We start from the raw sequence: 11,256 nt of genomic DNA, 5'->3' as shown, positions 1-11,256 counted from the left end.
ACACACGCACACAAACACACACACGTACACACGTGCACACACAAGTAGGCTTACAATCACATGCATAATATAAATGAGCAGCAATATAAACAATAATAATCGTAAGCTAGATACACACTCAATGTTATTTTGATGCATGCTCTAAGGTCGTAATAAGTCACTTACAAAAGTTAGAGTGTGCAACAAAGAAGTTTCTTCAACTTAAATTTTTTTTTTTTTTTTTACGCCCCCATCGACAAAATTTAGATCAATGAGTCGGGTTCTGGCATGCAAGGGCCAACCTGGGCTAAGAGGGACACAACATCCCAGTAGACAGACCCGGGCTGAGAAGGATACAACATCCCAGTAGACAGACCCGGGCTGAGAAGGATACAACATCCCAGTAGACAGACCCGGGCTGAGAAGGATACAACATCCCAGCAGACAGACCCGGGATGAAAGGGATACAACATCCCAGAAGAATAACAGATATAGATCTACTCTATAAAGAATCCACCTCCACTCTGGAATCGAACTCGAGTGCCCTGTGTGCAGTAGCAAAGCTCCTAATCGCCCACTAGAGACGCCGGTGTGCACCTAGATCTAGCTGCATCATTGTAACAAAGAGGGAAAAAGTCGATTTACGTCACTCGCTGTCATATAGCCAAGAGTCATCTCCCATCCCCTCACTAAACTTAATCCATCCCCTGATACTTAACTGTAAAACTTCCTTGCACGTAGCCTAACTATCCCACATCCTCAGTCCAACACTACAGGCACTAAAGGGCACGTAACTCGATTCACTCTCAAGGCCAATTGCAGACCAAGAAACAAGTGGGAAACTAAGTAGGTCTAGCCTAAGAAATTGAATAATTGGGAAATAGACACCTACACCAGAAACGAATAATGAATCGCTTTGGCAAAATGAAACGGTGACCTAGATCTAGTTTTTGGCGTGTATTCGGTTGTTCGAATAAATTGTTTGAGTTTCTGCCCAGGTCTAATCGATACTTCAATTCCTAATTCCAGTACTCGAGATGCTCAGGGCTCAGTCATCTCTGTAGTCTGTATCGTTAGTCACTATACTACCCTTTGTAAACATGTTTTTATGATGTTTCCGTTTAGATCTAGTCTTCTGGATTGCATTGTTTCGGATAGAATCCAGTGGAATGTCGGCCTCCTGAATTCCAAAGTGTAAAAATCTTGCAAGATGTCCACCAAGTTTCGGAATATTCTTATTGGTTTAACATTGATGGTGCTTGTTTTTTGTCTTCTTTCCGTTTATACGTGCTCCGGTTCATCATGTTTTGGAATGACGAGCCCGACCGCTGCTCCCTTCAAAAACGATTTTGATGCTTATTTACAAGGGAAACTTCTGAAGCACAGTTTTAGTCAAAGTTCTTTAGATAGGTCTCGACATGTTAATCTTGAAGCTGACGACGTGTTAGTTTATTTACACATTCAGAAGACAGGGGGAGCGACATTCGGTCGACACCTCGTTCATAATCTTGATGTCCAACCCCCTTGTGAATGTGAACCTGGTGTGAAAAAGTGCGAATGTTTCACCAGAAATAACAGGGTTTGGCTCTTCAGCCGCCACTCGACGGGATGGATGTGTGGCGTTCACGCTGACTGGACCGAACTTCATGACTGTGTTGACGAATGGTTTCAAGAGAATGATGTCAAGTCCAGAAAGAACAGAAGGTCAGTAGAGATCTAAGTAAATAAATAATGAAGTGACTATTCGGACTCGAGTCCGAATATGAAAAAATGTTATTCGGACTTTGATTCTTGTCCAGCATGACATCACTTCCGACTTCCTGTGACTCGTGACTCTGGCTTCCTGTCCTGCCTCATCGTGACTCGCCTCAGGCTGGGTAGATCTAGAGACCGGGATCACTTTGGGCAAAATGGCGTTTTGTGCAGGAGCCGAGTTTTTATCTTATGATGAATTTGAGGCGGGCCTGAAAAGTCATAGCGCTTATTTATAAATGTTTATTTGTCAAGAGCTAATCAGAAGCAAAATTAAAGATGGCTGGTTAGCGTGTGACGGGGTCGGATGGGCGGCCTTCACACGTGTGGCTGTGTGTGCGTGTCAGGGAGGGGGGGGGGGCACTATCGGTCTGGGCGTTGAACGTCGCATACGCGTCAGTCTTTTTTCTCCCGCCAACTGATCATTAATAAACTAGTCTTAACGTAGATCTACGTAATGAATTGTGCGCTGGTCTGTGGAATCAAAAGTTGGCGTGCGCAACACAACTTTTTCTTGGTAAACAATCGAGATGACACAGGCGGCATGTGTATTTGAACGAATCGATCTTTTTTTTTTACACAGCTCATAATATGCAGGTGCCAGGTGGTCTGCTAATCTTTAATTTTACCTTTTTTTACAACAAAGAAAGTGGGAAACATGCGGGGGGCATCGGATCGGCAGATAAGGTGTTGGGGGAACTAAAAAATGGCGGAAAATTGGAAGCACTGAAGTTTAGATTTTTATAGAACGAAGACACACCTTTTTTCCGGACCCGAGTCCGAATAACATTTTTTCATATTCGGACTTGAGTCCGAATATGAATTTATTTTTTTTTGACTCGAGTCCGAATATGAAAAAATTTTATTCGGACTAAGACGGCCAATAAATAAAGTGTAGTTAGTATAAAAAAATAATATTATAGGGAAGGACTTCAAGGAATTCACAGAGGGCCGGCCGACCAACAACACACAAAGGAGGAGATATTTTGAACAGGGTCTTAATACTAACCCTAGCCCTAAACCCTAATATGGGGTGCCCACTACGGCTGGATCGGGCCGATCGCCTGAAAATGAAAACAAAGATGTTTGTGTTTGAGGCGATCACCCGATCGGCTGATCCCATCCATAGTGGGCACCCCGTATAACCCTAACCCTAACCCCTTTGAACCCTCAACAACTTTCAACAAGCCATAGAGGCCTGTCTTTTTAGACTTTTTATCAACTGCCACCGAGTGACGCGGTGACAATTGACGTGCCACCGAGTAAATAGAGTTCTTTTGTGTTTGTGAGTAGATCTAGCCTGTATATATGTGCTCAGTTTTCTGCGTTTGTGAACTTCCGACGCACGCCTCTCTCTTTGCCTCTCTGTGTGTGGGGGCAGGGGTCTCTCTCTCTCTCTCTCTCTTTCTCTAACCCCTGTCCCCCCGATTTATGTGTGTGGGGGCAGGGGTCTCTCTCTCTCTCTCTCTCTCTAACCCCTGTCCCCCCGATTTATGTTCCTTAATAAGTAGCTTATTTTCGCTTGAGTTTAGTGTGCGTTTGTGGGCTACTTCTAGAATCGCCTGCTGTGTTGGTTCTACACCGAAGCATAGAGGCTAGCCTACGTCTTTCCTTCAAAATATGCCAAGTTGAAGTTGGTCTCTAGATGTTCGTCCAGTGAAATTAGAAAACAAATTGACCCACTGAGACATGAGGAGCTCGAAAGGATTGCCAGGAAACAAGACTTTCATTTTTATTGTGAAACAAAATCTTTCAAATGCGCTTCAATTTATGAAATTTAATGACATAAAATTTATCCCTGATAAAACATAAGTTTATAGATCATTAACATGTAGTTTTGAATACCGTTGTGCAGGTAAAAAGAAGAATTTGAGTGCAAAACATTCGGAAATTGACCTCTATACTATTTTCCTTTCGAACCCAGTGTGTGTAAGCACTTTGACTTCAACTTATGATAGGGGGTAAGATCTAAATTCCATGCGTTCGTAACACATTATGAATCGAAAGCTTTAAATAAAGCATTGTTTTTAGACTTGACACTGCGTCACTCGGTGGCAATGGACACTACCGCGTCAATAAAGTCAATTGCCATCGCGTCACTCCTTTTTTTTTTTTTTAAGTTGTCATTTCTCTGAACGTTCGGGTAAAGTTGAACTCATTTCTCCGACCGGTGTCCATTCTCGAGATTTTTTGTTATAATGCGAGATTTAGGCATCATCCTTTCATTCTGCTGTTCTGCGAGGACTGGGAAGAACAAGCATTTTTTGCTTCGAATTCAATTTCTAAAGCTATTGTTTTTTAAATATTCAGACTACTTCAGTTGTGGTTGGGGCAACGTTCCCGATACTCCATTTGAAAATACCTTCAAAAGGTACTGCGAGAAAACAAGACTGCTTGACCTTGGCAGTAACCTATTTTGCATTTAGTCGCCCACAAAAATGAAAATCCTTATATATATATATATATTTATAATATATGTAACCCCCCCCCCCCCCCCCCCCCCCCGGTCGCTCCTTAAAAAAAGCCCACAGGCCACCGGCCACACACACACACATGCACACTCCAAGAAAAAAAAACAGACAAAACCAAAACGGGGCCGCCACTTTCGTTTGTTCTAAAATTCCCGCGAGAACTGAAACTGTTAGGAGAAATAGAGTTCAAGTTTATTTTCCTGAACGTTCGGAGAAATAGAGCGGGCCTTTTTTTTTACTCATGCACCCGTCTCATGTACACATTTTATGTATATATATACTTTTTTTTCGAGTAGTATTTTGCATGCTGAGTACAAATTCATTTTTGCGGCAAATAGTTATTGATGTTTGAAAATAGTAATATTTGACTTGATTTTAACAACATGGGGCATGGGGGGAGGAGTTTCAGGGGGGCCTAAAAAGAATCTGGGGGCATGTGCCCCTGCCTTTCACAATGATTTGATGTTCTGACAATTAGGATATATATTTACTTGTAAACATTTGATTTGCAAGTGTTATTGGTGGCCATACGTGTGTTCTACAGCGAACGTTATGGCAGTTTAGCCCTCAAATCAATGCATTTGTGTGTGTTGGTACAGTGAAAATTTACCAACTGTAGACTAACTTTCAAGTTCGTTTGACCGTGGTGAAAACAAGATAAAATGAAATCGCTCTGTTCAATCTTCTCAGATCTTTACATATGGGTGTGTAAAAGTTGGATGACCAACAGAATCTAAAGCCAAAGCCCATTCTCAAAAGTCACTGCAAAAGAAGTTTGTAAATTTTTACTTTCTCTCCAGCACACAGATGCGCTGATTTGGGGGTCAGACTGCAGTATTTTTTGCTGCAGATCACACATTTAGCCACTAAAACTGTTGCAAATAAATTATTTTCAAGAAAATTTTACTGCAAAACATCAAGTTATGGGTGAAAACCCTGTAACCCCTCAGATTTTTAATTCCCCACCCCCTCCGAGATTGGTGTAAAGCCCGGAAATTACTACACAAGAAGGCTTAAAGAGTTAAGTGTGATAAAGTTCAATTAAAAACCTTCAAATATTTAAAAAACTATTAATTTTCTACAGAAAGAAATATAAGGTCAATGTCTGTGTTTGGCGAATCATAGTAGAAAATGGACATAGCTCTAGGCGTGAGATGAGATGGAAAGTAAAAGAATACCCAGCTATAATATATTATAGGGCCCAAAGAGAAAAACTTTTATTGCTGGATCAAGATTTAAAAAAAAAAAAATTTTTGTTTGGTCGCTGGCCTGCTGAAATGCGTTGCAAAATTTTGTTGGCTTAGGAAAATACCTAAATGAGCTAGAGGAAAGTGAAAACACTATTTCACCCTTTATCCATCAATGGTAGGGCAGTGTCAAACCTGTCAATTAGATTTGAGTAGGATCCCTCACAAAATGGAAGCCTCTTGGCCACCTCTGGCCTTGAGATCATCGGGCTGACGTCTGGCAAAGCCACATGATACTGCTCGCAGGCCAGGGTCAGAAGGTCGCTTGGGAGAGAGATTATCCCACCGCCGAGTGGGTGGCGTGTGCGCTCGAAACAAACTTACGTAGTTTAATACGGAATGCAACGTACATAGATCGTATCATGGTGGATGGCAACGTAATATAGCGAAAATACTATGATAATATAATATAAGCTTTCCTTTTCATAACATAGGCAAAACCTGGCGGTGAACGGGGCTATAGCGAGATTTGACTTAACAGTTTCACGTTGACACAAAACTGAAGTTTAATTTAGATAAATTGGACACAGAATGCCCATCTTTTGTGAAGATTTACGTGTCTACACATGATTCATCTTGAGATTTGTCTGTTCCAGGTACCACTATATCACATTTCTGCGTGATCCACTCCCACGGTTTTTGAGCGAGTGGCAACATGTTAGACGCGGCGCCACATGGAAAGCGGCTCGCTTACATTGCAATGGGCACGAGGCCACGCTAGAGGAAGTGCCCTTCTGTTATACAGGGGAGGACTGGACCGATGTGACTTTTGAGGAATTCATTTCTTGCAAGTACGTCAACATATTAACATAGACGGATTAAATTAAACATTTTCGTGGGGGTGAGGGGGGCTGAATCATTTAGTTAATTACGGTTGTACTTTTACAAGGTAGCAGCCTTTCCTCCGCGACTGTTTTGTCATACCATGTCTTTTTGGGTGTGTTAGGGTTAATGGTCATGTCTTGTTGGCTGTGTAAGGGTTAATGATCATGTCGTTCATTATTTGTGAAGTTTGCTGACTAAATGAGTTAATTCTCGGATTAGGGCCCTATGGAAATAGATCATGCTTATAGGTGAAGTTTTTATAATTTGTAAGTGTGAAATAATAAAAGGCATTTACTACTTAATGAATATTGCATCAATAGCAAACCTTAACCTAGAAATTTGACCCAAGTGTCGATTTTTGGTCAATATCTCCATTTTTGAACTGTGAGAAGTAACTCATTTTGTCAGCACACCTCACATTTTGTCTTTGATACAGCGAAGAAAGGAATTTGCTGTTGTCGCGTGTGGCATTTGTGTGTGTGTGTGTGTCTGTCTGTCTGTCCGCCCTTCACTTACAAGACAAGCACTATTTTCTGACTATGTGTGTGTGTGTGTGTATGTGTGTGTGTTTGTCCTATTTATAAGTAAGACCAGCACTAACTTAACTATGACTAGACTCTGACTCTCTGTGTGTGTGTGTGTGTGTGTGTGTGTGTGTGTGTGTGTGTGTGTGTGTGTGTGTGTGTGTGTGTGTGTGTGTGTGTGTGTGTGTGTGTCCTCTTCACTTACAAGACCAGCACTAACTTAACCATGTGTGTGTGTGTGTGTATGTGTGTGTATGTGTGTGTGTTTGTCCTATAAGTAAGACCAGCACTAATTTAACTATAACTATACTCTGACACTGCGTTTATGTATGTGTGTGTGTGTGTGTGTGTGTGTGTGTGTGTGTGTACTGACTTTACTCATGCTTTGACTGTGTATGTGTGTGTGAATGTCCTATAACTATACTCTGACTGTGTTTTCCAGGCACAACTTGGCCTTTAACCGCATGACCCGGATGTTGGCCAACCTCACCAAGGTCAACTGCTACGACTGGTCAAGCCTGGAGCCAGCGTTTGTCAACTCCACCCTGCTAGCCAGCGCCAAAGAGAACCTTCTCGAGTTTGCCTTCTTCGGGATCGTGGAGGAGCAGAGGAAGACACAGTTCCTGTTTGAGCGCACGTTTGGCCTGCGGTTCATCGAGAACTTTGAGCAGCGAGAAAACACCCACGTCAGCCGCATCGACATCACGGGAGAGATGCAGCAGCGTGTGATTCACGCCAACGGTCTAGACGTGCAGTTGTATCAATACGCCAAAGATATGTTCCTTCAGCGAGTCCGAGCGATGGAGAAGAAGCTCAACTACACCGTGGAAGAGTATTTCGAGTCGATACGAGATGGAGCTGTTGAGGAGGAGGAGGAAGAGACAGTTGATGAAGGGAGGATGTTTGAGGATCCACTCGATGACGAAGCGGAAGAGGCAGGAGGAGAGTTTTCCCCACCACGGAGGAGTGGTCCTGTGAGGTCGAGCAGACGCGGTGAGTCTCCCAACCTCAGGCCAATGAGAACATTGCAGCGACGACAACATGTGGAGGGGAGGGAGGGGAGTTGATGGTTCCTTGTCCATGTTGTTACAAATGTGTCACGCCGCGCTGGATTCAGGCGCTCGTCAATTTTTGGACATATGAAGTTATCGGTGTCATCTTAAAGCTTGTTTACCTGTCTTGCAATTGGTGGAAAAACTACCCATCTATCTTGAATCGAAGCCAAGATGTTTGCCATGGAAGGAGGTGGGGGTAGCCTGGTATCAGAGGTAAAATTAGCAAGAAAGTGGCCGCCAAAGTTTTGTGATTTCCAAAACTTGAGTGTCCTTGGAAATTGCTAATTAAAATTTTCTCTGCCTTTGACCAATGTTTTACAGTACAATCCATGCAGAAATGTGGTTTTAAATGGATGTAGAAGGTATAGAGCCAAAAAAAGAAAATTATAAAAAAATTGCCCCAGAAAAATGCCGCTTTCCCTGATTTCTTTATATTGACGAGTGCCTGATTGCACGCTGCCTCACAAATGTTCTGTCTGTTACGCAAAAATGTCAAAGATGTCGCTACTCCACGGAAGTGTCTTCATATCCTGTGGGGCTTCCGTGGAAACGTGTTTCTGAAATCTATCGGTGACAGCTGGTGTTGTTGATGCTGTTACACGATTTGTCACTCTGCTGGGCCCCTGTGTTATGTGGGGCGGAGAGGACTGGACGTACGGAGAACTTGTGCCATTCTGTACAGGACAAATGTGTGTGTGATGACGCTGCATGTCTGTCAATGTTTCCGATGTCGTAGTGTGCTTGGTGACGACCCCCGACTTCTTCCATGACCACTCACTTACTCTTTTCTGCTTGCAATAATATGAATTTCACGTTTACTGCCATACAAGGTGGAAAGATCTAAGAATCTTAGTACAACTAATTGCTTGCCGGTAGATATGAGGTAATATATTCATGATTTTGCCAGTAGACATGAGATAATATATTCATGATTTTGCCAGTAGACATGAGATAATATATTCATGATTTTGCCAGTAGACATGAGGTAAAATTGTTGTTGTAAGGTCACTATTCTGTCCCCACTGACGATTTGACCTATTTTACAAGGTCACAGTTCAGAATGGTTTTGTAACCTCTGACCCTTTCACTTTTTTTTCCTTTGTGGAAGTTTCCATATAATATGACCTCTGCTTGTCTGCTATGACCTATGACCTCTGCTTGTCTGCTATGACCTATGACCTCTGCTTGTCTGCTATGACCTATGACCTCTGCTTGTCTGCTATGACCTATGACCTCTGCTTGTCTGCTGTAACCTCAAGCCAGTGCTGATAGCTGTTGACAAATTCCTTTGGCTTTGAGATCAGGTGCTGACTGGATACGTTTAAAAAAAAAAATCTGGACAAAGCTCCCACTTATCTTAGGGATCTCATCCGAATTAAAGTTTTCTCTGTAGTCCATTCACCTAATGTGGAACACTTTGGAAGCAAGATTTCTCATCAACCATTTGTTTGATGGTAACCAAAGTAGAGTGATGTTTTTAGTGTATTTATGCACCCGGGACGTTATTAAAAAATGCAGCTTAAGTCTTTAATAACCAACAGTGGCGGTGGCTAGATCAAATTTTCGGTGGAGCTTAGACTGCCGACACTTCGACTTTACCACCAAATTTGCAAGCAATAAGCCCTAAACAGTACCGATTTTTCTTTACTCTCGGTGAGCCACGGTATTTTGAGAACCATTCAAACGAGAAGAGTCACCTTGTCGCCTTTGTCTTCCATCTCTTTGTTTTTAGTTAGATTCTTCTGGATGGAAAAGTTACCTTAAAAGTCGATCGACATGATTTATAACTGTTAAACCTCAGCAACACAAACACAAACATACACACACTGCACTTCAAACATAGCCTGTCTATGAGCTGGACTAGGCTTGTAGTCGCGGAAAGTAGAACGCACCTAACAATTAATGTCCAATCAGCGTGTAGGTATCTGTGTCAGTGGGGGGAAAATGTGTCGTAAACTTTCACTCCATTGTCAGGGCTAGGAGAGCTTGAGCCCATGGTACAGTGTTATTTTTGGCAGTCCTCTACCTTTTTTCAAGAAGCGTTTCATTACGGAAGGGGCGTGTGAATGGGCTCATTCTGTGCTGAGCCCTAAAGACATTTGATTGGCTGTTAGGATACTATACTTGTAAGCAGTGACAATAGTGATTGGATAAACGAGCAAGCTGCCAAGTTGATCAATCTGTGTTCATTGCGTGCGGCCATAACGGTTTCAACTGTTTATTTCATTATTTAGGAAACTTTCATTTACTTTGGGATGGAGTTGGGAGGGGGGGGCTCAACCTGTGAGCCCTTCACTACCCACCGCCTCTGATAATAAATCAATTAATGTCTGGTTGAAGAATGACTTTCTTATTACTACAGCTCCTTGAGTGTTGACAACGCCGACATATCTATAGGCTAGATGTATCTTTGTAGGCTACAGGGCCCTATGTATCATTGTAGGGTACAGTATGCCGTTTCCTAGGACAGTACAGCTTTAGAGTCGTTAAACTTTGGAGGCCATTTTCAATTTTCTCACTAATTTTAGTTGAGCAGACACCAGGCAACCCCTACCTCCTATGTCTGCAAATATCTCTATGTTCGTTCGGAAGAGATGGACACCCTTTTTCATGAAGAGCATGGCAAAAGAACAGGTGTTTTTGACTCTAGCATAACTCCGTGTGGCCTGTGATGAACGCCTGACGGAGACCAGACGTTCAGGAGTTCCTTCATCAACTACATATGTGTCATCATATATGTCATCATATATGTGTCATCTCAGTGATGATCATCATCTCAAGAGCTCCCGGGGAAGGAGGGGGGGGAAAAATTATCTGAAAGATCCTTTGTCCACCTTGGCCCATCTGTTTTAACCACCCCCCCCCCCCCTAAACCCAGAAGCATAGAGATATACATATATATGTATACATGTACATAGGGAAGTGGGGGGGGGGGGGTCACTTGTGGAAACAGGCAAAGAATTTCTAACTGACTAGCTTCATGTTCACAATATGCATCGATCTCTATACATACTTTTGTTACAGGTGGCATTTTGTACAGTCTTTACATTTTGTATATATATTATATATATATTATATATTGTATATGACACTATGCATTTGAATATGCTCCCTCAGATTTGATGTATATAATGCTTGCATGAGTGATGAGAAAGTGTGTGTGGGGTGGGAGTGGATTTGTTCTGTGTGTTTATTTGAGCAAAGATTAATTTTTCACAGGTACAGTATTGTTCATGTATACATTTGTTCTTGCATTTAAATTTCTGTAACTGTGAAGTAGCTGAAGCTATGCGCTCTCTGGAGTAGACGCTGTACAAACACTCTACATGTACGTTGTTGTGGTTGTTGTTTATGGTTCTGTCTACTGGTCTTGCCTTGTCCTTGCATTTTTTTTCTCAGTTTT

At 42.3% G+C, this 11,256-nt stretch overlaps 1 protein-coding gene across 1 annotated transcript; it reads left to right on the top strand.

Moving 5' to 3' along the window:
- Window positions 1–985: 985 nt before the first annotated feature.
- On the top strand, window positions 986–10,729 carry LOC101849466 (heparan-sulfate 6-O-sulfotransferase 2). The gene is made up of 3 exons (XM_005100099.3): window positions 986–1,683; window positions 6,046–6,240; window positions 7,241–10,729. The coding sequence occupies exons 1-3, from the start codon at window positions 1,190–1,192 to the stop codon at window positions 7,863–7,865; spliced, it is 1,314 nt and encodes a 437-aa protein (XP_005100156.1). The 5' UTR covers window positions 986–1,189; the 3' UTR covers window positions 7,866–10,729.
- The last annotated feature ends 527 nt before the right edge of the window (window positions 10,730–11,256 follow it).

This window comes from Aplysia californica, unplaced genomic scaffold (genome assembly GCF_000002075.1).
Source record: "Aplysia californica isolate F4 #8 unplaced genomic scaffold, AplCal3.0 scaffold00235, whole genome shotgun sequence".
Taxonomy (NCBI): domain Eukaryota; kingdom Metazoa; phylum Mollusca; class Gastropoda; order Aplysiida; family Aplysiidae; genus Aplysia; species Aplysia californica.
This window is presented reverse-complemented; position numbering and strand designations above follow the sequence as displayed.

What these genes read in the sequence shown, in the direction of transcription:
- LOC101849466 (XM_005100099.3), top strand. Translation starts at nt 1,190, where the DNA reads ATGTCCACCAAGTTTCGGAATATTCTTATTGGTTTAACATTGATGGTG. An exon ending in AAGTCCAGAAAGAACAGAAG is followed by an intron (nt 1,684 to 6,045) that starts GTCAGTAGAGAT and finishes TGTCTGTTCCAG; the next exon opens with GTACCACTATATCACATTTC. An exon ending in GAGGAATTCATTTCTTGCAA is followed by an intron (nt 6,241 to 7,240) that starts GTACGTCAACAT and finishes TGTGTTTTCCAG; the next exon opens with GCACAACTTGGCCTTTAACC.